This window comes from Coloeus monedula (assembly GCF_965178545.1).
Source record: "Coloeus monedula genome assembly, chromosome: 14".
Lineage (NCBI taxonomy): Eukaryota > Metazoa > Chordata > Aves > Passeriformes > Corvidae > Coloeus > Coloeus monedula.
In genome coordinates, this window is record NC_138794.1 from 19,035,931 (window position 1) to 19,063,139 (window position 27,209).

General features: G+C 50.4%; 1 protein-coding gene across 2 annotated transcripts; it reads right to left on the reverse strand.

The window, feature by feature from the left end:
- PPCDC (phosphopantothenoylcysteine decarboxylase) lies at nt 1–27,209 on the reverse strand. Of its 2 annotated transcripts, XR_014226830.1 has the most exons (7): nt 26,973–27,209; nt 24,954–25,118; nt 20,116–20,211; nt 17,117–17,245; nt 15,182–15,350; nt 1,211–1,455; nt 1–467 (listed from the first exon to the last, which is right to left on the reverse strand). XR_014226830.1 is itself a non-coding variant. In XM_082290946.1 (6 exons), exons 2-6 carry the CDS (start codon nt 25,104–25,106, stop codon nt 12,433–12,435), a joined length of 633 nt encoding a protein of 210 aa, XP_082147072.1. In that variant the 5' UTR covers nt 25,107–25,118; nt 26,973–27,209; the 3' UTR covers nt 11,911–12,432. The 2 variants fall into 2 exon arrangements, 1 of the variants encoding a protein (XP_082147072.1); XM_082290946.1 differs by lacking the exons at nt 1–467; nt 1,211–1,455 and adding an exon at nt 11,911–12,518.

Here is a 27,209-nt window from a genome sequence, read left to right on the forward strand (position 1 = left end):
TTTTTCCTTCTCCTTTTCTCCGCAGTGAGAATGAAGGAAAAAAAGTCCCAACCGAACTCCACAAAAAAGCCCCTTTCCCCCCTTTTTGTCTTGCAGCAAACCCGTGGGCACAGGGAGCTGTTGGAGCAGGAGCACCCAGGGTTTTGGCAGGGATGCTGCTGGCCTGTCCCATTTGTAGGAGCTGAGGCAGCTGAGCCTGCCAAGCGCCGGAGAGCTGGGGATGAACCTGAAGCTGTTCCTTGAGCTGGGAGCCGGCCAAGTTCTACTGGCCAAGTGTCTTCTTTATTCCCTTCTAGGCTTTTTCCATGCCTGGGTGTATTTCCACAGCGTGGAGACGGGTGGAAAATTACTGGTGATGCTCCAGTGCCAGGTCCCTGCCCTGGCAGAGGTGAGCTAAGGCTGCACATTCATCCAGGGGACTTCTCACCATGGGATGCTGCTGGGGCTGGAATGCCTTGAAGAACCAGCTAAGTAGTTTTTAAAAAAACAAAAAGAAAGCTATTAAAAATAAATAAATCTTTTCCTTTTTTTTTTTTTTTTTTAGCTTAAATAGGTTTCTCTGAAGAGATCTGTCCATCCCAGCCCACTGCAGTTTTTGGAGCCCAACAGCTGCCTGGGTTCTGCTCCTCAGAAGTACTATGAGAAAGTACAAATACATCCCATACAGAGCAGATAAACCAGGATAAATGATGTGCACCAACATCCACAGCCCCAAATCCCTGTGATCCCACCCACGGGGAGGAAAGCAGCAGTGGCTGAGAGCTTGGGATGACAGGGAGCACCTGCGTTTGGTGCAGTGACTCAGGAAGGGATGGAGGGATGGAGGGATGGAGGGATGGAGGGATGGACGGATGGATGTTTAGAGGAGCAGGGAGCAAGCCCTGAAGATCTCCTTTCTGCTACCCAAGGCATGATTCACAGCCCACGTGCTGCTCCTCCAAGGAAGCAGAGGGAACACCACAATTTTCCTGTTATGGGAAAACCCCAATTTCAACACGCAAACCAAGGAGCTGAGGTTGGGGTGCTGCATCCCTGGGACCTGCAAGCATCCATCCCAGCGTGGTTTCCCACCTCCAGGCTCAGGGATGCTCATCTAACCCAGTTCCTTTGAGCCAAGACTGGTGGGAGGGATGGAGCGTGCCCTGCTCATATCCAGGTCATTGGAAAATCCCCATGGCTGGGACAGAAGCAGCACGTCGACATCACATACCTCAGATGGTTGAGCCTGGCCTATCCCCTCCTCTCCAATGGCACCTCCAGCCTTCCTCTTTTCCTCCTGAAACTACCAATTTGGCCTGTATTTGTGAGCAGTTTTAGGGAATTTCACTCTTCCAGCCAGGAAGAGCAAGCGCGGGTGTTTTGGTGCCCATCAAAGGAAAACATCTGCTTGGCAAACATAGCAAAGCCATTCATCACCTTCAGACACCTTTCTTCCCACACGGCAATTTTCAGTGCCTGGAAAGGAAAAGAAAATAACAATAAATGAGTGAAGCTCTTGGCTGTGCCTGCTGCAGCATCCCTGGATGGGGCTGTGGGACCTTCTCCAGCCTGCTGTGGGACAGGACATCCCACCAGCTGGCTGCTTGGAGCCACAAGCTGTCCTTTTCCATCCCTCTGTTACTGGGACACCGACTTTGGGGCTGACCCCAGCTCCCTCAGCAGGGCTTTTCTTGTGGAAACCCTCAGGAAAGAGGGCTGGGAATGAGGCAGTGCTGGGATAAGCCATGCTGCCAGTTCAGGGATGGCTTTACCACTGCAGGCAGAGGAGAAGGATGGCTGCTCAGGGCTTAGGGCTGCAATGACCCTCTGTCCTGCTTCTCCCCATCCCAACCCCACGTCCTCATCATCTTACAGCTCATGGAAACCTGGTGATGGAGGTTAACTCCTGGCTGACCCTCCCTCGGGGATACCTGCTGCCATCTGATCCACAGCAGCTGGATCAGCCCTTCCCACAGGGAACCACAGCTTGGCCCCAGTTCAGCATCTGCCCCCGGGCTGGGGACTCCCCAGCCCCAGCTGGCAGCCAGCTTGATGCCACCAAAGTTCCTGGGGACTTCCCAGGGCTTCCCAGCCTTTGGAAGGGCTCGCATTGCATCAGCCAGGCCTGGAGGAGCTGCTCAGTGACACCCAGGGATCTCCTCCTTCTCTTGCTTTCAAAGCTTTTCCTGCTTTGCCTGTTCTCCAGAAGGATGCCAGATCTCCCTGGGGCACTCTTGGTGCCACTTGGATGGGGACCTCCTTGGATCAGACACTAAGAAAACACAAATCTGCAAGTTTTTGTCCTCAGGCAGGTAATTAGTGGCCTGGGCTTTGCCTACGCCAAGCCAGTGGCTCTGCAAGACATGGCAGGTCCAGGGTTTTCCAGACTTTTAATCAGCTGGCCAGTGGCATACATAAATCCCAGCCCAGGAAAATCCTGGATGAGACATCCCTGTTCTCCACAGTCCCAAAACCCAGCACTTTCCCATCACAGCTCAGCACCAGCAGAACTATGCTCAGTGCAGGGTCCCATCTGCTTTCCAGAAGGTGATTTCCCAGCTCACAGGTCCACCTTGAGCCTTCTAGCCCCAGCAGGACTTTCCAGCCCCAAGCAATGATGAATTTTTGGAGAAGGCTCCATTACCCAGCGTGGCTGTGACCATCTCATCACCACATCCTGACATATTTTTTCCCCAGTACCCTGAAGCAAGAGGGGAAAAATTCCCCATAGCCTTTGGTCCTCCCATCCCACCACCTCAGGCCAGCAGCAGAGCTTGGAGGCTTCCTGACCTCCTTGCTGCTCCAAACATCTCATGTGGCTGAGTGGATGGCCTGGGGCTGGGATGCTGGGTCCTGCTGGATTTGACTCAAGGGGACAGACTGGGGAGGCAGCACAGGATGTCCTCACAGCCTCAAAGCTTGGAGATACCATTGTAGCCTGGGCTGGCTGTAAGATGGTGCCTTCCCTAAAATCCCCATCACATCCCCACAAAAAAGTGTGGGCAGCAGATGGGGAAGTCATTCTCCACGTCAGCAGTTCAAAAGTCCAGGAGGAAAAAGAAATTCCAGAGGATAAATCAAGAAACATCTCCCAAACGTGGTTTTAATTATCAGTGTTGATGCAGACTTCAATGGGAGGAAGGAAAGAAGAGGTGAGTGAGGAGGAGGAGGAGCAGAGGTAGCTCTGATTTATCCCTTAGCAATGTGTATCCGTCAGCATCCAGCAAAGGTTGAGAAAGGGACTGATTTCGAAAAAAACAGATGTCAACACATTTGCAACCCAAAAACCCATGGGAAAAAAGCCCCAAATCCCCACATTCCTGCGCTGAGACCCATCAGCTCCTCCCAAACACACAGCAGCCGCTGCTGACATCAGTTCCATGAGAGCCGCAGGAGCTGGGAGGTGTTTTGGGGCCAACCCGCCTGTTTTGGAAACACCTTCCTCATTTCAAGGGCGGTGCCAGCTCACCTTGGGCAAGATCCCCCCCTTTATCTTCGGCTTCCCCATGACCCCCGAGGCTGGCTCCTCCCAAGGTCATGCCACTGATCCATCTGGGTGGCTGCTCCTTATCGGCTGGCCAGCCAGGAGCGCAGCTTCCCCTCTCCCCTCCAGGGATGCATGCCAGGCTGAGATAAGGATCCACTGGCTCCAGGGAGGGGGAGGGGAAGAGGTTGTCCCATCCCAGCATGAGGTGGAGTGGACCATCTGCCATCAGGACACCCGCTGGGCCAAAGAGCCCGAGGGCACTTCGAGCCCATCGTTTGGGCACGCCTGGAAAGGGGAAAATTAACATAAACCCAGATAAAACCAAGAGAAAATTAACATAACATGTATTTACAGCCAAGAGAGGAGGGTGAGACAGAAGCTGTTGCACTTCTCCAGGTCTTTCCGAAACTCTTCTTTCTAGAGCCACAGTAGGAGAACGCTGATTTTCCTCCAAAATTTTGTGCAGGCTGAGGGCAGCAGAGAACCAAGACCAGGGAGAAAACCAAACCCAAACTATCTCATCCTCTCTGGGCCGGGCAAGATGCTCGGGAGAGGGGGAGCCTCAAATCCTGGCCCAGAGAGGTCCATCCCCACCATCTCCTGGTTTCCACAACGGAAGAGGAGATGTTGGCATGGTGGAACCTCAGCTGGAGCATCCCACCGGCACATCCCAGGGCTGCTGCCTCCGGGGGGATGCGAAGGGGTCATGGGGAAGCACTGGGAGGAGCCGCAGCCGAAGGACAGCCCCATCCCCGGTACTGGCCCGGTCGGGATGTGGCCGGACGCGGGATTTTCGGCAGCTGAGTGAGCCAGCAAAGCAAATATGAGCAAAGAGCTCCCGAGTCATGTAAACAAACACCCAATTAAGAGATGAAATAAATCGCCCAGGCACATAACCTTTCTATTTAAACACTCTGGGCCTGGAAATGTTCCAGCACATCTGACCCAGCTTCGCTTGAGATCTCCGGGCCGAGCTCCCGCGGGATGAAAGGGGTTGGGTTTCAGGGCGTGACTTTTCTTCTGCCTTTTCCCCCACCTAATTATATTACCCTTTCTTTCTTTCTTGTGTTGGTTTAATTCAGAGGGAAAGCCCCTAGATGTTTCATTCTGCATCCCCTTCTCGGCACGGAGCAGGACCTGCCTCCCTCCCCCTCCCTGGAATAGGATTGACTGCATTGACCTGTTAATTACGGAATTTAAAGCCGGTATGGAGGAAACGGGGGCAAATTGACCCAGCAGCATTAAAGGAGCAGATGGAAGAGAAAAACCAGGCTTTAAAAGGAAGGCAGACATCCCTGGGAGAGAGGTTTTGGGAGAATGAGGATGCTCCTTCCACAGCAGGACCTGGCACAGAGGCTCAGGCGGGTTAAACCCGATGGGTGTGCGTGGGACGGGTGTGGACTTCACTGCGGTTTCTGTCCCCTACAGCTCAGGGGACCCTCAGCCAGCTCCCTCCTTTTAGCATCCAATGCCCCACGAGCTGCCAGACCCCTCACCTGCTCCGGGGCTTCCCTGTGCAGCCACTGCTGATTCAGGACAGCAAGGGACTCACCCCGCTGGCTTCAGCACAGCCTCTAATCCTAGGCTTAACTTTGAGCCCAGGTTTGGGGTCCCACAGAGGACAGTAGTCACACAGCCCAGCCGAGGTCACGGCCGAGTTACACTGACTCTTTCCAGGGATGGGGGGGTGCACTATTTTAATTAGTGCTGTTAAACTGCTTAAATCCACACACCTGCAGGATTTTGTTACCCAAAACTAAGCATGGAGGCTGCAGGGATAAGGACCACTTAGGGGAAGCATCACAAATTATTATGGGAGAAAGAAAACACTGCTTGACACCAGACTAGGAGCTCTTTCAACCCTTGGTGACTGTTTCATCTTAAAATGGCTTTTACTGAGGTGCTTGATGTACCCAAACACCCCACTCTGCCCCACCACCAAGTGCCCAGTCCTGCAGAAAATATCTGGGGACAGGGACCATGTATTTGAGACTCTGGTTAAAAGATTAAAATACCTCCTTATTTAGAGACCAAACATGCAGATGCAGCCCATGTGTCATGGGATGGAAAGGGGATGGAGAGGGGTGATGCAGCTTGGGTATATCAGCATCCCTGGCAGGGAATGGATAGTCCCCAAAACTTGGCACACCAGGAATGCTGGGTGATCCCCCCAAACCCCACCATGCAGGAATGCTGCGTGATTCCCCCCAAACTCCACCATGCAGGGATGCTGGGTGATTCCCCCCAAACCCCACCATGCAGGGATGCTGGGTGATTCCCCCCAAACCCCACCATGCAGGGATGCTGGGTGATTCCCCCCAAACCCCACCATGCAGGGATGCTGGGTGATTCCCCCCAAACCCCAACCATGCAGGGATACTCAGCAGTCTGTCCCCAAACTCTGATGGCACATGTGGCACCCACCTCCAGTGACACCAACCCCACCCACCCCAGGGTGGAATTTATGAGCAAAGACAGGGATGGAGTTAGAAATAGCCCAAAGCCAAGAAAACCTGCTCAGACAAGGAAGTGAGAGCCCCAAAGACAGCGCTCCCACTCTTTCACATCTGAGCTTTCAGTAATCACAGCTGCTTTCACTTCCCCTTCGCCCTCTGCCTGTTCCTCGGCTACTGGGTTTTGGTTCCTCTCCGCTCCCCCATCACCCTCCCCCTTCGGAGGCCAAGCCTTCAAACCACTTCAGCTTTTATTTCCCTGGGGTGCTGCCAGTTCCCATGTCCTGGCTCTGGCACAACAGTGCCCTCCGAGGAGCTGGGGATGTGATGGGGATGTGAGGTGACATCCCCTGCGGGGATCCAGCTTGGATGGGTGCTCTGAGGGAGGATGGACGCTGGGTCAGGGGAGGGAGAGAACGGTGAGGAGTAAGAAGCAGAGCAGCTGGAGCTCTTTCTCCATGGCTTTTCCCAGGTATTTGACTTCCAACAAAGCCCCAGCAGACCCAGCTATTTAACGATGATTATTTTTAAAGAGCCGGCACAGAGAGCCGGTGCTGGAGGGACGCGCCAGGCTTTGTTCTGCTTTGGCAGCGGGAGTGCCGGTTCGTGCAAGCGCTGACAGAGGGTCAATATTGACTTTCTGCTGAGGCAACTGGCAGGGTTCATGGGCTGCAGGCATTTGGGCGCTCCAGCTGCACCCTGCCCGCACCCTGCCAGCACCTCAGCAGCTTTTTCCCGGCACCAAGAATGATTTCCTATTGAAGAAAAAATGCTACTGTAAATAACATCCACGAAGAGTATCTCAGAGCAGACTCACCCCTAGGGTATGCAGGATGCAGATTCCCTCGGGATGCTGCAAGAGCAGGAGCTCCCCGCCCTCAGGAAGGATATTCTGGATGGGAACAAGGGGCAGAGGTCTGCCTGTGCCTTGGCACATCCCAGAACTGGACTTCTCTCTGATATTGGCTGTGTTCTCTCCTCACAGCCAAATTCTGCTGCCTTTATAAAGGGGCTGTGTTTGCCAGGATGGCAAACATGATGTGTTTGCACAGGGGGCAGCAGGAACCAGGCCAGGGTTTTCCGGGCCACCCTCATTCCCACTGGTGAAGGAAATCTTGGCCCAGCGTTGGCCTCCCAGGCCATGTGCCCAGCAGGCACATGGTGCTGCCCAGCAGAGCAAGGGGAAGAAGGGACAATGCTTCCCTCGCCTGCCACTCATACAGGAACTCGCTTTGGGATGGCTCTGGCATGGCTCCCAGACCCCATGCCAGTTCCTGATCCTCAGGGAAGCAGAGCAGTGGTCTGGAGGGAGGCTGGAGCCCCGGGAGCACAGGCAGCCCTGGGCAAGCACAAGAGCTCGGGCCGTAAATTATCCCCAGTTAGAAGTTTGGCTGACCTATGTCCGTGGAGTTTATCTGGAGCCATCCCATGGCCTCAGAGCTGCAGTGCACTTGGGGGACAAGAGCCCCTGAAGCAGGGATGGGAGGCTTTCAGCTATTTTTTCAGGCACATGTTCTCATCTTGGCCCTTTTTACGCCTGATCCCCTCTCCCAGGGCTTTTGGCAGCCACAGGCTGGGCTCTCTACCGGTCACATTCCTTCAGGTTGACGTGGCTTTTCTTTCCTCCCTCATCCTTATCACCCTGGAGTTCATGAATCATCTTTCTCCAAAGCTATAAACCACCCAAACACCCCGTGTAAATCGAGACTGAGCAGACCCAGGCCCAGGGGCTCAGGCTGCTCCGGGGGCACAGATCTCCTGGGCAAAGGCTCTTCCAGCCATCCAAGGAGCCATGTAGGAATAAATGCCTTTTCTAGAGCTTTTATGGCTGTGCTTGGCTCTCCCCCAGCTCGTTTTGGCGGTGGGAAGCTGGCGCTGCCTGTCCTGGCACGCTCACCCAGAGCTGAAGCAGGGTGTGGGGGGATTTTCCGGATACTCCTGTGGGACCAGGGGCATGAAGGGTCCCTGGGGTGCTCACCCCTCCACAGGTGGCAGTGGCCAGCAATGACTTGCCAAGGGTTGAATGCCATGGGACTGGGGATTGGGAGCACACCAGGCACTCCCCGATTTCAGACTGAGGGGCTCTTCGCGATCACAGATGGAGCCTGATTTTAAGCCTGATTTTAGGATGCTCCATGCAAAGCCCATTTCCCCTTAGGATCCCAGGATCCTGTGGTCAAGAGCATATTCATTTTATCTTTACTGTGATGACTGAAGTGACCTTTACTCCTCATCTCCCTGGACAGCACAAAGGCTTTTTGGTCATTCCATCCCCTTTATCCTGTTTTCCCCAAAGAGTCAGAAAAGCGAGGTCCAACACCAAAGCCAGCACTCCCAGAGAAAAATCCCCGTCTCCATCTAAAGGACAACATGAGAGCCCATGAATAAAATCCCAGATAGGGTGAGACCTAGCAGAGCAGAATAAAACCCCAGACAGGGTGAGCCCCAGCAGGGAACTGCCCCATTGGATTATTTCATTCCCCCCGTGCATCTCTGAGCATCCCAGCTCCAGGGAATTCAAGTTTCTAATTAAGCTCAATTACTCCTGGAAACAATTTTTCAAGCACCCACGGAGGCAGGTGGCCAGGGGAAGAACACAGCACCTGCAAGTTTTAATTGGAAGGCTGTCCCACCAAAGCCGAGCTATCGGTGTTGCTGGTGCCAAGGAGTCTGTGCCGAGCCCTGCTGGGTCTTTTGGCTCTGGCTTTATCACCAGTCAGGGTGATGCAGCTGCTTCCCAACATCTCCCAAGTCAGGAGGGCTGGTGAGACAGAAAAATGAAGCACATGGAAAGCAAAACACGAGGGCAGAGATTGGAATCACCACTATCCCTTTGGATCATCTCCCTTTTCCACTGCCACTGCAATCTTACAGGAGGAAAATACATGTCTCAAGGTGTTGTTTTGAATCCTGCCAGAGCAAGGAAGGGAAAAAAACCTACAAACGCCTCCAGTTCTCACTTGCCACCGCCAATCTGTCACCCTGTGGCAACCCCCGGCCTCCCCCAGCGCCCGGCTCAGCTGTGGTCGGGGAACAAACCCACTTCCTGCCACCTCACATGCTCTGGGGATCCGGAGTGGGCGGCATCCCCGCTCCCGGGGGGGGGCTGGTGCCAAATCCGGAGCCCCGGGGTGCAAAGCCACTGCACCAGGTGCATCACAGAGGCACTGCTGCTGAAAGACTAAATATGGGGAGGTTTTGTCACTTTTTTAAGATGTTTTTTCCTGCTGCAGGCTCCCAAGATGGAGGAGTGGGATGGGACAGGCGAGCGAGATGATGCAATTCCCATCCCAAGTTGTAGTTGGGGAGCCAACTCCTGGTCAAAGCCAGGCCAAAGCAGCACCACGGCATCTCCATCCTTCTCCTCCCCCGAATCCAAGCACCAAAGGGATCCCATCAAGTCTGGGATGGGGGGGAAGCAGCCAGAGACAGGGATGCTGAGGCACATCCAAGCCCAGGAAAGGAGCTGGGCTGCTGCTTTCGCTGAGCTTTTGTCCTGGCTCTTTATCACTCCCAAGCCATGCTGAGAGAAACAGTTTTAAGCAGGATGAATGAAATTGCAACGCAGCAGGATTCATAGGGGTGCTGCCTCGGTCATCCAAGAGTTTCATGGGAAAGTGGAACAAAAAATCAGCGTGTGGCTTAAAAAGAAGAGCTGAAGGAAAAGAAAAAGTTCATGGGAAGTGTCTCGGGCCTCCCCCGTGAACCTGAGTCACACACAGAGCTGTGAGGGATGGAGGTGGAAGCCTGAATGCCATGAGGGATCCACCCCTCAACACCTCTTGGTGATCTCACTGGCTAAGGAGAGCCTGGCAGTGCCTATTCCCCAAGCTGGCACAGAGCCCTGGTTTGGACTCAGGTCCTTCATCACCACCCCAAGCCTCGTCCTAGAGGTCGCCTCCTAAAGCAGACAGGGCTTCCCCCAGCTCCTATTCCTGCTCCTTTTGCACAAGGAGCAGCTCCTGCCCGCGGGCTGCCGCACCTCCCCGGCCAGGGGTGGGGACCTGTACCTCTGCCAGGCTGGAAGCTGCTCCTGCCTCCCAGAAGGAAGTAACTGTTTCTTTTATTTGCCCTCAAGGAAAGGTGCTTGGGGCACGGGTTTATGCCAGCCTGGAATGGTATCGCAACCTGCTTCCAATTTAAAAAATCACAGCAATTACGCAGAGGATCACTCGTCAACATTTCTGGAGCAGCTTAAGGCAGCAAACCAGGCTTGGAAGAGAGGAAGGCTCTTATCGGGGACGTGGTGTTTTGTTCTGGGATGAGGAATCTCTGTTGGATTTTCTGTGCTGCCAAGTCAGGGAGCAGGAGGAGGGATAAACAACTCCCACCACAGGAGATAGCCACGACAGAGCCCCAAGGACGAGTCAGTTGTAACAGCCACAACACACATTTCCCTTTGAGCAGGAGAAACAGAGCAAAACTCATCAAAGCCAGGAAACATCTCTGCTACTGTCAGTGAGCTTAAGGTATGGTTTTCTGAGAGGCTGAGAGCCGAGAACACGAGCAAACGATGCAGGTCACTCCATAAATCCTGGCAAAATGCAGAAGTCACAGCCCAACACCACTACAGCCCTCACTGTGAGCCACAAGCTCTGCTCACACCGAGATCCTTCTCAGCAGCTTTTACTCCCTGGATCTCTGTCAGTGGAAGAGCCGAAACAGGGAAAGTTCAGAGGTTTTATTTGTGTGGGACGGCTAAGTCAAGCAAACGTAACCTCGTGACCTCTTCCCTCGTGCACAGCAGGCTGGAGGTTTCCCCCACAGGCAGGATGCACATGCTGTACACCCAGGGCCTTACATTTGTTTGGGTTTAGTCAAAAATGAACTCTGTGGGTCAGCAGTGCTCTGCTAGAGCAGCATGTTCCACATCTCCCATTCCCCCTCAGGAGCAAGATCATGTTCCCAAGGAAAGGTTGGACTGGGGGAAGCTCTGCCTGGTCTGGCCCACAAGGGCACAGGATGTCCCAATTTATTGATGCCAGGCAGTTAATTGTCAAGATGAAAAGGTCATCAAAGGTGAATGTTATAAATGAAATTGGTAATTCGTGCTTGTGTACATAAATGTATATATTAATTGTACAAATAAAAATGCCTAAGCCCAAACCCCAGGCTGGGGACAGAGAAAATTTCACAAGCCATGGCAGCAGCAGAGGAGACAATATGGCCAGGAATTAATCAGCATATGAAAAAATCTATCTCCGGGTAGAGGTAGACCTTATCTGGAGCCATTAACACCACACCTGGGCAATGATCTGGACAATGATGAGACTGATTAACATCTCATTAACATCTCGGAGTCGTTAAAGGAGTATCCCATTCCTAGAACTAAGAATAACTGTTCCAAGAATCGGAGATGGACAAGGAGATGGACAATCCATCATACCCAGGAAATGCTTTGTGCAGCCCAACTTCGGGACAAGAAAACATCATGAATGTGCTAAATTGTGAGAAGAATAGAATTAATTTGGACTCTGCCCAAGAACTGTATAAGAAGGAACCAGCAGAAGTGACACTGGTGAACTTGGGGATCTGACGTGATAGAGGTCAGACCTGTGTTCACCCAGCTCCGACCCCGGGCTCGGTGCTGGCCTTTTTCCGATTGTGGCTTTCTGTGTGACCGATCTTTTGGCCGCGGAATAAAATCTATTTCTTTATTAAATTTAATTTGGCTGAAATTCTTTACTTCAGTGAAGTTTGACTTCATTCCCTTGGGAAACACCCACCCTTGGCTTTCCATGAGGGCCTGGCCTGCTCGTTTCCTGACTGGGGCATCCAGATGGGCAGGAGGCACTTTGGAATGAGGCTGATAACCTGTATCCCTCTCCAGACAACAGCTACAAAAGGGCAGAAGGACTGGAGAGCTCCGTTCAGTCAATTTTTCTCCGTATCTGATAAATAACCATCAGCAGACACAACAACTTAGCAAAGACATTGGGTGGGAACACCTCCCAAAGCACTTACAAGAGGCAACTCATCAGGGGCAGGATTAAAATCTCTCTCTTTTATTAAGTTCCCAGAGGGAAAATACTTTTTGGACAGTGGCTCCTGCTGGGAATGGGCAGCCAGAACAGATGCGGACCATATCTGGAAAGCAGGAATGGTCCAGAAGACAGTTGCTGGAAAGAGCTGGAATTGCCCTGCACCAGAACTTGCAGGGCCTTTTCCTCTCTAGAACCAGGAGCTCAAACACCTTCTGCAGCCTCCCCAGAACAGAGCACGTGTGAAGCACTGGGGGCTGAGCAGCCTCAGGAACGTTACTCCCTCTCTGCAAGATACCTCAGAGTTTTCCACACTAAAGCAGCACATTCTTGGCTCTGGTTTTTGAAAGTCTGTGGCGAGGTACCACATTTCAGTTTGGCACCAGCTGGAAGACAACCGTTGGCTCCTTCTGTTGAAGAGCAGCTAAAGGTATGCATGCCATGGGTACCAGGGCAGCTGAGCCCAGCTTCCTGCTGGGTTTATCTCCAAACCATCAGGAAGGCACAAAACCAGCATTTACATGCCAAAACATCAGCTCTGCCTTGGCACATCCCGTTCTTCAAGGATCCCTTTAACTCTTTCCACGATGGTCCACACTTCTGCCATGGCTCCTCGGCCTGCAGGGCAAGAGCAAAACCGCATTGTGAAATCCAGGGTGGGGGCAACCAAAAAAAAGTGTGTGGATCGTAATTCCCAATCTCACCTCCTTTCTCCAGGGTAAACATAATGTGTTTTCAGCATCTTTCTGAAATGGTCTTTGCCTATACAAAAGCCTTGCCAAATCCATACCATTCCCGTGACTCTGCTTTAGAGAAATGACCTCCATTAGAGAAAGCTGTCCTGGATTCCCACCAGCCTGAATCTCGGGAGCAACTCTTGGAGAAGGCTGCTGGACAGAACAAAATGGAAAGGCTTTTCTTTTTGGCCTGGTTATCTGCCAGATGAACATCTAATCTGTGCTGTGCTGCTGCTTCCCTTTGAAACAGTTTTTAACTCCAGTTCAGAATTTCAAAGCCAGAGATGATTAAATCACCTTGTCTAACCTTCTGTGCTGAAGTCAGCACTGGGAACTGAGGCCATTCACTCTTCTAATTTGCTTGGAGTTGAGAAAAGATGCTTCTCCCACAGGTATTTGTCTCTTTTGGAAGATTGAAGAGAAGTCTCTCTTGATATTTTGTCCTGCTGGCTAATTGATCCTATAATTTAAAATACATGCCTTATTGCTCAGCAGAAATTAGTTCTGGAAGGTGTTGTTTTCCTCTTTTTCAGACCTGTAAATCCCCGGAGGTCTGGAGCATCCTGTGGACAAGCTGCAGGCAGATTTGGACCCTTCTGCTCTCCTAATCTCATGGGGAAGAGCTGCACTTGACAAGAGACATTCCCTGACTGCCTCTGCATGGTTTGGCAGAGCTACACCCTTCCAGAACACTTCCATGACCTGCCTTCTTCCTCCACCACCCACTTCTCCAACACCTCTGGCAATTGACAGCTGGATTTTTTCGTTTACTAAAGCAAACTCTTACAGCACAGCTCATGCCTACAGGTGGAAATCTTCCAGTGTGCCAGGCTCTAGAAATCCAGCCAAGGATGATGAAGATAATGGCAGTATGGAAAGTATCCAATCAAGAAATTACATTTGTTATCCTCTCTTTTAGCAGGACTTCCTGTATAAATCCACTCATTTGCTAAGGGAGAAAAATTAATCAGGTAAAACTTGGGGGCAGTGAGGACGTAGTGCATTTCAGGTGAGACCCAACCACATGGGGTGAGGAAGAGAAACCTCCTAGAGCAAAACAAACCACAATGTCAACAGACAAAACTGGTGCAAACCGAATCTCTCCTGCACCAGATGTGTGAGCTTTGCTATGTGCTGCTTGTGTGGAAACCAGGGAAACCCCTGTGTGGATGGAAGCCAAAATGAGCGTGGAAGAGGCTGTGGGGTGAAAGGCCTGAGAAAAGGGGAAGGGGTGAAAAGAAGTCAGTTGTAGAGACTAGTTTGGGTCTTCAGAGAGATGGAATCCATCAGTGCCCTGCCATAATCTCCCTACAAGCTGCCAGGAAAGTCCTGGTGTTTGCCATCAGGAAGATCTTCTTGTGAGTTGACTCACAAGCACGAGTGGAGTCCAGTCAGATGTGGCTACTCCTGCCATCCCTCCATCCCTCTCTGCCAAGCTCCTTCAAGAGTTTGCTCTCACAGATGAGACAGCTGAGCTGGATATGAAGAAATTTGATGTAATCATGTCTAAAATCCCAGTGGAGGGTTAATCATCCAGGATATTTCAACTGATGTCTGAGTTACTCAACTACGCTTACCTAATTGTAAATATTTCTTAGTTTTCAGTTCTGAAAGTACAAATCTCTAGAGGCATTGCACCTACCTAAGGATTCCAAAACGAAGCCAGGCCTAGAATTTAACCACGAGGGACATTTTAACATCCTGTCTTTGTTACAGACTGTTTATTGGACTGACAAGGTGGTAAACATACTGCTGGAATTGGGGTTGTTACACAGAAGTAGGAGCATAGAACTGTGCAGGTAGTAGCTGCTGTGGCTGGAACCGGGGGACATTTTACAGAGATTTGCCCAATAAAATTTTAATTAAAAAGCAAATCCATTCATCCAAATGGTTTGTATCGAAACCCTTCCCAAAAGTCAAAATACCTCCATTTACAGCAGCTACTAAAACTTCAATGAGACCATTATTTCTTAGTGCTGCAAGCCAAATGTATTGAATCTGAACTTCCTCCACACCCCTCTTTCACTTTGCAGAACCCTGGTGTCAAAACCCCACATCAAAACTTGTTTGGGAAACTAAAAAGTAACCCAGGCAACAACAACAACAAATGTTCAATGTGTGTTCAGCTACACCCTCAGCCACATCTGCAAAGGGCTTTTCTCACTGTCTGCTCTCAGGGACAAGATTTAATCCCAGTGATGGATCTGAGGAACTGAGGCACAATGAAAACAGCCCCCAGCCCCAGCAGAGGGCAAAGTCAGGACACCCAAATCCCAGGCTGGTAACGCTCACCACAGAACCTTCCTTCTCTTTGATCTCCTCTCTTCGTGAACATTTCTGTTCAGTATCAGGCTCATCTGAAAGCTCTTAAAGCTACTTAAAAACTAATGAAGAGGGATAACACAGGGCAAAGCTTCAGCTTGTTTGTACAAACTGTGGCAGTTTGACATCTCCATGGCCACGCAGCAAAAGGCAGCACATCCCTCCAGCACGAGGGCAGCACTGGGGCAGGGAAAGGGGCAGGAGCCACAGGAAATGACTGACCTTCATCTCCACACACGAGCTTCTTCACCACACAGGGGATCTCCGTGTAGCCAAAGCCCTTCAGCTGCTCCACCTGCCGAGCTGTGATGGGATGCTCCCACATGGCCGTGTTCATGGCCGGGCAGAAGAGCAGGGGCTTGCTCAGGTCCCACGCACGGATGACACAAGTCTGCGGGAGAAGCCAAGAAAGGGCCTGGATTCCCTCATTCCTTCCCATCTCTCTGCTGCACAGAAGCACCTTTCCAGCCTCCTGTCATTCTGTCAGCGCAGCTGGGCTAACCCATGGGCTGAGACTAACTTGTATCACATTCCAGCCAAGCTCGTCTCTGACAGGCAGGAAAGACAAGGGAGGCTACACAGAGGATAAATCCCACCCTGCTCCAGCCAGCAGCCCAGGCTGGAGCAAACCAAGCTGGAACAGGATGTGTACAGACTGTGTGGGAGACAGAGAAGCTGAGAGGTGGCCACAGATCTTATCAGCTACAAAGAAACCCCCGGGGCAACACTGCAGATAAGCCAGCTGCAGAGCTAAACACTGACAGTTGGCAGTGAGTCCTTCTGACATGATATGCCAACTGGATCCATAACTCCCCACAAGGGAAGCAGTGCTGCTTCCAGGATACAAGCAGAGGAGAACACGAGCACATCTGGGCTGCTGCAGGAGATGCTGGCATGTTACAAACCATCTGGCAGCTCCTGTGTGCTACAGGGAATCAAAGCTGACTCCTCAGCACTGCCAGATAACCCAGGATCACCTCATCCCCTTGGAAAGATAAATGCTGGTTGTTCCTAGTGACACGTCCATCAGATTCCCCAGGCCTAGCAGCATTTCAGTCCAACAAAGCAGCTTCCAAGGGAGCAGCTCAGATCACGGAGTCCTTACAGGAACCTTGCCCACCCTTTTTTATACCCTGTGACTTGAACCCTTCCCAGCACAAGGAAATCTGATGGAATCTGTTCTGAACTGCCAACCAGCACCTCCAGTACTCACTTTCCTTTCCTGGAGCTGTCTCTTCCCTTCACAAGGCTCTCAAAGACTGGCAGGAGTGTATGAAGCCACACATCCCTGACATCCTTCCTGAGCTCTTCCCTCTGCTAAACCAGCATGCCCACAAGGGACCCAGAAGGACAAGACATTGCTTGTCCTTCCCTCTTTCTGTAGCTCTTTCTGATTACTCTCAGATCCCCAGTGATCTGTTCTGGGTGGATTTTGTTCATTTATATATGCTTCTTACGCAAAAGGCTATAGGTCATGCAGATCTGCAGCTTCCTGAGATCTTTTGTGTGGTTAATGCCTGGCCACAAAACATTCAGCCCCACTGAAGGTCCCCAGCACCCAACAAAGAAGCACACTCCCTTTTAATACACTTTCTGATTAGCCTGAAGAGCCTCAAGAGCACTTTAAATATCAAAAAACAAGCCTGAACAAGCCAAATCCTCTGTAGCTGAGACTGGGAGGTAAGTGGGAATGAGCATGTTTGAAAGTCTGTGCTATGTTAGGTGAGGGAGGTGGTGAAGTAGCGGGAAGTAAACAGTTTTATCTGATCTCACAGGTGTCTTTCCAGATTGCATTGAAAAAATGTAGAGGAACTCAAAAGTGAGTGAGTGTTTGTTTGTGTGTATGAGTGACAGAGAGAGGATGGAGGCAGAAAGAAATACCACTCTCCAGAAAAAGCAGGGAAGACACAAAGCAGGGACTGGGAAATAAGACGAGAGACTGACAGAGCTGAGGAGTGGGAAGGGATGTAGGTCAGGAAAGGAAATAGAAGGAGAAGGGGAGCCGTGCTGGAGAAGAGAGAGATGAGCAGATGGAGGGGGAGCAGAACATGCAAATGTCACTGTTCGTGATGCTGCAGAAGCACCAAGATCCCAGGAAGGCAAGGTCAGGCAGTCCTGAGGGGTGGGAGCAGTGGCAGGCAGAGCCCAGGTACTCACCAGGAGGTTGTCACAGATGCCATTGGCGACCTTTGCCAGCGTGTTGGCGTCCAGAGGTGCCACCACCATGAGGTCAGCCCAGCGCCGGAGCTCGATGTGCAGGACGGGGTCCGAGCGGCCCTTCCACAGCTGTGGGGGAGAGAAGATGGGGAGCACCAAACCCTCACACACCTCATCAACCCCACCTCAGAAAACACAGCTCCTGTGCTTATGGAGCACAGTTAAGGGATGGCAGCGTATCAGCGGATGGTGGGATCCTTTTCCCGCAATTCACACTTCTGACTACCACAGGTTTCAACTCACAGCAAAGAGCTGTCCCCATCCACAGCATCCCTTAGCTTTGGAATTATTCCTAAGAGCTCCATCCCACAGCCAGCTGAAGCCAGGCAGGCCCAAAACAGGGGTACGTTTCCTGGGGAACCCAGGTGATTTATAAGCTTCACATTGAAGTGAAGCTGCCCACTGGCTTCTCATGAGGTACAGACCCCTAACTTAACAAGTCACTTTTAATCACCATGCACAACCCTACTCACACACACAGCAGCAAAGGAAACCCTCCTAAGTACTGCAGGGAACAGTGTCCTGTTGGCTTTCTCTGAGATGGATGAGGTTTATCCAATTTGGCACTTCCCTCCTCTCTTGGAATCACAGAACAGTTTGGGTTGGGAGGGATCTTAAAGGTCATCTTGTTCCACCCCCTGCCATGGGCAGGGGCATCTTCCACTGTCCCGGAGTGCTCCAAGCCCAGTCCAACCTGGCCTGACCACTTCCAGGGATGGGGCAGCCACAGTTTCTCCCTGACATACTCCTGAGTGAATATTTCTGTTTTCACTAAAGCCCTGAATTGCTCAAGAGAACCCTGGTCTTGAGAGCATACTGGGAAAGAGTCCTGAGAAGCAGCATGCAGCACCAGGTGCTAATTCCCCAGAGGACACCCAACCACAGGCCAGCACGGGGTGCATCAGGGCCACAAAGTGCTCCTTCTCTGAGTCACGGGAAGCCACAACAAAAAGACAGTATCCGAAAAGCTGGGGCTTCCTGAACACCTTTCCCACCTCCTCCACTCACTTCTATTCTTTCTTGTAGTTTTACCGTCAGAGTGAAGTATCTCTCAAAGAGATGCTGAGCACGTGTCATGATCCACTAATACAAGTGAGGGTCGTGATGGTTCATTTATTGATCTCAGAGTGCAAAAGGACACGGGGGAAATAGCTACCAATGGATGAGACAAAGTCCTCGTGGGTCTCCTGACAATAGATTCGCCTTCTTTCCGTGGGGAGATCTCCTCTTGGTTAATTTAGAAAGTCCCTTTATAGTTCTTTTTAGAAGCGAGGGGCAACTGGCCAAGAGGTGGGGGAAATCTACAGCTGTTGTTATGAGGCCCGTTGCTTTGGGAAACAGGTACAGGACAGGTGGGACAGGACAGGTGGGACAGGACAGGTGGGACAGGACAGGTGGGACAGGACAGGTGGGACAGGACAGGTGGGACAGGACAGGTGTAGAGGACAGGTCATTCCTTTCCGCTTCAGCACAGTCCTTCCCACCTGGGCAGCAAGAACTGTGCAGTCCATTGCGACCTGCACTAATTTCCCTCAGGAATGCGTACCAGTTCCCAGCGGGCACACCCGCAGGCAACACTTGGCAGACATCCCACCTCAGCCAGGCCAGGACTCCTGTGCTCAGCCTCTGTCCTTGGTGATGATCGTGAGGCAGATGAGGGATCCTCAGACCGTCTCTTACAGCAGGCTGTCACAGTGAGCCCAGAGGAGGCCATCAAGTTGATCAGAGGGATGGAGCACCTACCTCTGCTATGAGGAAAGGCTGAGAGAACTGGCATTGTTCAGCCTGGAGAAGAGAAGGCTTTGGGATGAACTAACTGTGTCCTTCCAGTGCCTGAGGGAGCCAGCATGATGGAGGGAGGCTATTTACAAGGGCCTGGACAAGACAAGGACAAGAGGAAATGGCTTCCAGCTCACAAAGGGCAGGGTTAGATGGGATATGGGAAGAAATTGTTCCCTTGTGAGGCTGGGGAGGCCCTGGCACAGGCTGCCCAGAGAAGCTGTGGCTATCCCATTCCTGGAAGTGTCCAAGGCCAGGTTGGAGCAACCTGGAACAGTGGAAGGTGTCCCCACCCATGGCAGGGGGGTGGAACTGGATGAGCTTTAAGGTCCCTTCCGACCCAAACCATTCTCTGATTATTTCCCACCACAAGGGCCCCGTGCCTGCTCTCCAGTGTGCCAGCAGATCTCAAAGCCTGACCTGCACCTCTTCTATCACCCCACTGAGGGCTCCTCAGAAGTAACTCCCCGAGGCTGCAGCATCCTGGGATCCAGCAGACATCCACCAATCCCTGAGACCGGCCAGAAAGTTTCCTGGCCGTTACCACTGGCATGTTTCTGTCCACTTAAAAGCAATGCTCACATATGAGGGCACTGGCAGGAGTAGGGGTAAGGAAAGATCAACTTGTGCTTGGATCAGTACAGCAAAGCAGGGATGAAATGTATGGAAAAACAAATCTTGATCCTTATACAATGAATCTCTTCATACTCAAGGACTCTCAAAGTGTGTCAGTAAAACTGCAGTCAGGAGAAAAAGCCATTTCACAGGGTGCAGAGATGTTCACAGCCCTGACAGCTGAGCTAAGGAGAACGAAGCTGCTGCCTCCGTGACAAGAATGACTCATGACAAGCACCAAACACGCTCACCATGGCTCTGCAGTGGCTGTCTTGACATTTCCTGACACTCCCCTCAGAGCAGCTGAGCCCAGGGTGGAGACAGTCCACTGCTACCCTCCCCGCCTGCTGCAGGACAAAATCCTGCAATGCATCAGGGCAGCCTCTCTCTTCCTCCTCATTTACAGCACGTTCTTCAAAAGCCACATTCCAAACATACATTACTAGACCAAGGAGTGAGTCTTGGCCCAGCTTTAAAAAGGAACTAAGTGTAGCTTCTTGCAAGAAAACTTAAGAGGGATGCTTCTATTGGCAAGAACAACTCACCTGCCACTCCTCTTCATCACCATAGAGGGTCACAGGAATCTCCTGGGCATTGTAGAAATGTTTTGCTCTCTCAGTAGTGACCACCTTCACCTCAAGCTAAGCAGAAAGAAAAAGACCAATGCTTAGACTTGAGGACAATTTGTAAAGTTTTGTGGCTTCTCAGCCTCCCCTATTCACAGCTGAAAGGCCAGGCCACCACAGACATCCACAGGAGCCACAAGCTCATTTCATGTCAACCTAAAGCAGGCAGGTCCTCACCGGAACCTCTGTGTAGGTATGTTCATAGCACAGGGTTTCTGTGCAGCAAAGCAGTGGCTTCCACAAAGAGAGACTGGGTGAACACATGAGGGTTCTCTCAGAAACCTCAGATAAACCTGCAAAGCAACTGGAACCTTCATTTATTGGTGCCTACTGGGGAAAGCCTATCCCATCCCTCAGGTGTGTTTGTCTGACACACACTTACAAAAGGTGCTAAGGTGAACCTCCCACTTCCCCCTGCAGAAATCTTCACAAGTGGAAAAGGGGGCTTTTCCCCATTTTCCACGTGTCCTGCAGCTCTGATAAGTATTGCCAACAGCTCCTGCCACAGGCAGTGAACCAGAGGTGTCCTGCACGTACCATGATCAGCCAGTGTCCAAGCGGCTCTGCATGCCCTGACTGCCCGTGCAGGACATGGAACGGCATTTCCAGCCGCAATTCCTCCCAAGGATGTTCCTTAAACCAGTCAACAGGCAGGCCAACACATGGATGGAGCACTCTGAACACTGGTAAAGAGGAAGATGAACCTCAGGCTGCTGCTTACAGTGAAAAATACCCCTTTTCCATGGGTCACAGAACCCACTGCAGGGTTCTCTTGATCCAACAGTGAGATGGAGAGAAACCAGCCCTACCAGCAGCTCCTTCCTGCTGGAAAACTGTGCCTTGGGGTAGAAAACTGATGAGGCACTCGGTGTGTGCACTCCTTGCTACAACCAACTGCTGGAAACCTCCAAGCTCCAAGAAATTCTTTGCACAGCAGCAGTGATGTGAAAGAGCGCGTTAACCCAGCTCCCAACACCATTTATTCCACTGGGAATGGGGCAGTGTTGGCTCCTTGCATCCTATGGGACTAGAATAACAGCTGGGAGCAGTGGAAAATCCCAGCCTTTGCATATTGCGGCCATTGGTAATTTTCCCCATCTTCTGAAGGAAAAGTGATAGGATATTAAGGCTGCACATAACATGGTTTTGGTACTGTTTTTGCCTCTTCTAAACGTCTGTTCTTCTCAAAGCACCCCTGACTTGGAATCACAGGTGTTTGCAGTGTTTTTGAGTGTGAAGATTGCACTCACAGGCATTAACTAACTGTACTATTTCCATACTAACCTCACCCCACCGGAAGCTGCTCGAGCCAAGCAGCGACACCCACAAAGGCGCTATCGCTGCTCCACGGGCCTCGGGTGAGGTGTTAACCTCAGTCTGCGAGAGAATTTATTTATCTGGGGGGTTTAAAGGGCACTGTGCAGTTTGAAGGAGGATGTCTGCTCTCTGAAATGGTACCATTAAAAAAATATTTATTTCTTCCAAGCATAAGCCCAGGACTAGGGAAGAGCTCTGGCTATCAAGCACCACGTCCAACCATTCCAGGCCAGAACATTCCAGAGGGATGTTCAAAGAGTCTGAATGCTGGTGGCTGAAATCCCACCACCCCCTAGGAAATGAGTAAAATATTCTCCCTAGTGAAGGCTTTCTGCTGGGGTGGACTCCTGGTTCCCTCGTTCTCAGCAAGTCCATCAAGTTCCTCCAGCCATGCTGGAAAGAGGTCAGTGTTCTCAAGATCACTTTAGCCTACATAGTTTATTCTTTCTATTTACCTGGCACACCCTCTGTTTGCCTGTGGATATCTTAAACAGCAAAGGCAGTCTGGCCACACTCAAACTCCCTCACTGGAGACAGTTTAGATTAGTTAGAGGTCTTCGTGGCTTAAGCCAAATCTCCAAAACAAACTTTACCACAAAACTGCTCTCCTGTGTTCAGGCAACACTGCTGGTCTCTGATAGAGGCTTCTCCTGGCACAGCCCTTTCTGCTCGGGGTAAGGAGGTGCACGGGGTTATTTTTTAACGGCTTTCTCAGTGTTGATAGCAAAATCTTTCCAGCCAGCCTGAGCACAAGAGCACGAGCAGCTCCTCTGTTAAATGGCACCTACAAGCTCAGGCAGAGGCTGCCTGGCAGGTGCACAGTGAAGTGACAATCTGTGATTTAAACCTGAAGTACATCCTGGAGCTTCAAGAACAAAACATTTTACCCACAGAAAAGTTTGTTCTTGCCTCTCTTTATCATAGGATCACAGACTGGTTTGGATTGGAAAGGAAATTAAAGGTGTTCCAGCCCCGCCCCCGCCATGGGCAGGGACATCTTCCACTGTCCCAGCTTGCTCCAAGCTCAGTGTCCAGCCTGGCCTTGGACACTGCCAGGGATCCAGGGGCAGCCCCAGCTGCTCTGGGCACCCTGTACCAGGGCCTCACCACCTTTCCAGGGAACAATTCCTGCCCAATATCCCATCTATCCCTGCCCTCTGGCAGTAGGAAGCCATTCCTCCCCTGTCCTGTCACTCCAGGCCCTTGTCCAAAGTCCCTCTCCAGCTCTCTTTTAGCCCCTTCAGGCACAGGAAGAGGCTCTAAGGTCTCCCCAAAGCCTATTACCAGCCAATATCCTCCCAATACAATTTTTGTCATTGTGTTCCTGCCCAGCCACTGAAGAACTCTGGGAATCAGGTGTGTGAGATGATGAGACGCTGCTGTCTCCCCCCACACCAGGTGCAAGGGCAATAACCTGCTGCCATCTGAATTTCCATCTGTGAAGATGAGTCAAGCAAAAGGCAGTGAGCTGTAGTCACATCCACTGGCACCCTCGAGGAGGTGTTAAAGGTTAATGAGCAGCAAAATCACTCTGCCAAGTCTTTCACCGCAGACCATTTCAGGCACATCATCAATTTAAACTAACCACTCTGGTTGCAAGCCTGTGACCACATCTCCTCTGGTATCAAACCCTTGTCTCTGCTCCTGCCCTGCCTCCTTTGTAAAGCTCTGCTCCAGCAGTAAAGAAATTGATGCAACAGCCTTGTGCAGGACTCAACAAACTCCATGGGAAAGTTACACTGACTCAGCAGCCCTTCAAATCACAGCAGAAATGAGTAAATAACTTTGATTAATAAATTGTTATAAACTCCTGGATGCCTCACTTGTCACTGTTGGGGCGGTCACGACACACATGGACAGTGCCTCCTTCAAGGGCCAAAAAGCCATTTGTTAAACAAAGCAGCCTCTTTTATGCACTTTTTGTATGTTATCATTGGTGTTACAGATTCACTGGCTGTTAAACTACTACACTGGCTATTACTAACTACAACATGCTACCATTGGCTACCTATAGCATAAGAATTCAAGCACTCAGAAAAATAACAGGTGCAGATATGTTGCTGTTTTCTCCTTCTACTGTTTAACTTTCTTGCTTCTGTTGATACTACATTCTCATGGGTAAAAACTAATTGCTTTTCTTCTCACGGGCTTTTCTCACAGTCCTTCTCTAGACAAAGTAACAGGCCTGAGCCATGATTTTACAAAGGCAACAAGGCCTTCATTTTATAAGGTTTTACTTAAATGCCACATCACTTTTGCTTTTTCTGCCCTCAAACCAGCGGCCACACAGTCTGCACTGGATGTCACAGACCTCTGGGCCTGCACAGTGTGTTTGAGTCCAGCTGTCTGCAGCTTTTAATTATGAAACAAACACTCAGAGGGAAGCAAAGGTCTTGACCCACGTTCCTACCATGGGTCATCTGCATTCTGCCTGTCACCTGCACAGAAGGGCATTCCAAGCTCCAGGAGCAAAGGAAAATGAGCAACAGCCAAGCTAATCTAAGAGGGAGAGGCTTAGAAGATCCCTATCTCTGGCTCTGGGCTGGTCACCCCAGTCCTTGGTGCCATTTTTCTTTGTCCTTCTTACTTCAGGCTGGGACCTTTGACCTCACTAATTGCATCAGGTCCAGTCATAAATTAAGTGAGGCCTCACATCGCCACACACACCTCACCTCCAGTATCCTTTCCAGCTTGGATATCAACATCGACCACGTAGATCAGCACCTCCTCTGCCTCTACTCAGTGCATCCACAAGGTAAAGCCTCCCAAGTCATCCCAAAGGATATTCAAGAAGCAATCTAATCAATAAATCTGCAGATTTAAGTGCACCCTCTTGCCCCCGTCACTCTTTTATTTCACGGCTCCAAAATATTTCCTCCATGTCTAAAAACCTACAAGTTTGCTATGTTTAACTTTATTCTACAGCAGGAAAGAGCACAATTCCCTCCCTGATCAGTCACCAGTGGCCTCTGCTGGGCACCTCTGTTACTCCAGACAACAAATAGTAAAAAAATACTACACAGACACACATAGCAGCTTGTGTTTTCTATTTCTGGTTCTCCAAGGTCCATTTTTCCTTTCTGGATCACACAGCTGCGTTTACATTTGGGAAATCCACATCCCACCCATGGACATCTGCAACATCCTGGAGATTTCAAGTTTCAGAAGTATCACCTCTGTCTGCAACACCACACCTGCTAACTTGACTGACAAGGACGAACTCCAGAAAAAAAAAACACCCAAAGCAAAGACCTTTTCAAGTATGAAATGACAGGGGAAAAATAAAAGAATTTTTAAAAACAGGTGGAATCCTCCTCACAGAAATTTACAAACTAAAAGGCCCCAAGGAGGAACTTGTCATTTCAGCAGAAGCCACATGATCTCTCCTCAAAACCAGGGTAACTCCAACTTTACAAAGCTCCACCAACAGCTTCACTCACCCCAGGGATTCTCAGCAACTCTGCGATGAGCAGGGGCAGCTTCAGGGCAGCCACGCTTCCAGTCACTCCCACCAGGACACGGAATCTTTTCTGTGGCATGGATGAGCTGCTTCCTGCAGGAGTCCCCGGTTCTGGCAGGGAGATGGGCTCCATGCTCCAATCAAACTGTGCAGGCACAGGAGAACAAAGACACTGGACTAAGGCTGCCTTCAAGCACAGCAGGGCTCCAACCCCAACATACTGCCAAGGGCACGGATCTGAGCCTGGACTCTGCAAGACCCAGAAGCACCCAGAACACTCATCCCACAAAGATTTCGAGCACCAGCAGAACTTTAAGGTCATCTTCATGTTTAATTACATTTTTCTTTTGGGATACTGGCAAACAGACTCCTAAAACTTGAGCAGAGAGGCCAAAAAGTGCCCTGGTAAAGTTTGTGCCCTCAAAATTAAGACTCTCACATTTTGAACATGGTCCAGAATTTAGGACAGATAAATAAGCAAATCTGGGATAAAATTTTACAGCAAGTTCTGTAAAGACAAACAGCCCCCTGCTGAGTTGATTTCCCTTTGCACTCTCTGGTGATTAATGCAGAGAGATGTCTTAATAATTAAAAATGTTTCTTACTGTGTTCCTAAATATTTACAGCAGCACTAGAATTTAATCCCTAGCAGTTCTAATTCAAGTCTCCTGCTTCCACACTGATAAAAATCAGAAATCAATGTTTTGGTGAGGAAATCATTGGAATTTACATGAGTATCTCAAATATCATCAATTAATGATTAATTAGCAAAGAGTAAATTCAGTTCTTGAAAAATCATTGCATTCAGTAGAGTTTGTTCCATTTTAGTGATGTCCTTGTTATTCAAACTAAGTTGCTTGGAATAACTTTGGGTGGAAAGAAGATGGACATGTTCAGGTTGCCCTGATTTTGGGGAACAGCTCGGAGGTTGGAGTGAGGGGGCTGGATAACCCAGAGAGAGGAATTTTACAGGATCACAGACTGGTTTGGGCTGGAAGGGAAACTAAAGCCCATCCAGTTCCGCCCCCTGCCAGGGCAGGAACACATCCCACTGTCCCAGGGTGTTCCAAGCCCCAATGTCCAGCCTGGCCTTGGACACTGCCAGGGATCCAGGGGCAGCCCCTGCTGCTCTGGGCACCCTGTGCCAGGGCCTGCCCACCCTCCCAGGGAAGGATTTCTTCCCAACATCCCATCTAACCCTCGAGTCACTCCAGGGATGATCCAACAGCAGGTTAACTGGGATCCTCGATGGTTGTGCAGCAATTCCACGGAATTCTGCCCCCCTGACCCAGCACAGACACCCCTTCTAACCCTTCACAACACCAGCACGGCCTTCTTCCACGCTGTGCTCGGAAGGAACGTGTTTAACTCCAGCCCCAAAGGTTTCTCAGTGTGTTTAAAAAATAACGCTGCCAGGATAAAAGCCCAATTTCAGCTCTGCTGATTAGCAAGGGTAATTAAGAGGTGAGGAAACGCAGCAGCACATTGGCTGAGAGATTTTAATGCTAACACCATGCTTTGCATATTTATCTATATATAATTAAAATCAGAAAATGATTATTTATAAAGAATTAAAATTATTATCTACTTCAAGCATCCTTAGGATGTTTCCAAAACGCCCCTTAGCGATTCCTAAACGACAATTAATTCTGCCAAAGCATCCACAAATTAAAGCCTGGGTGTTAAAATGTGAAGTTTTAAGCAGGAAACTTTGAAAATGCTTATAAAATATAAAATATTGACAAAAAGGAGGATAAAAATAGTAGAATTACAAAGCAATTATTAAAACGGTAAAATAATGTTAAATACGTAAGATAACGGTAAAAACGGTAAAATAGTAACAATTTTTAAATGTTGCAAATTAAAAAATAATGGCAAAAACCAGCAAAACGGTGGTAAAAATGGTAAAATAACGGCAATGGATTATAATAAAAGCTGTATATGTAACAACATATGGAATATAACGATTAATAAGTGCTGGGCCGCGCTTTCCTCTTACCCAAACACAGCTGTGGGGAAGCAGCCACTAGAAAACAAGCAATTGACAGGCCCCTAAGGGTTAATTGAACCGACTTTTAATGCGGTAGCGATGCTGAAAACGGCTCCAAAAGGCCGCACAACAGCACCGCGAAACCCCGGGGGCTCCCAGAACGCAGCAAACAGCGCTCCAATACGGGCCGAGGCAGGGCCGCCAGGGCCGCCAGGGCCGTGAGGGCCGCGGGCTCCGCGCGACAGC

Bases quoted from the DNA above. Each gene is read 5' to 3' on its own strand.
- PPCDC (XM_082290946.1), bottom strand. From the start codon at position 25,106: ATGGAGCCCATCTCCCTGCCAGAACCGGGGACTCCTGCAGGAAGCAGC. The intron at 15,351-17,116 runs GTGAGTACCTGG...CTTCTCCCGCAG, and splicing joins GCATCTGTGACAACCTCCTG to ACTTGTGTCATCCGTGCGTG. The intron at 12,519-15,181 runs GTCAGTCATTTC...CTTGCCCTGCAG, and splicing joins GCTCGTGTGTGGAGATGAAG to GCCGAGGAGCCATGGCAGAA.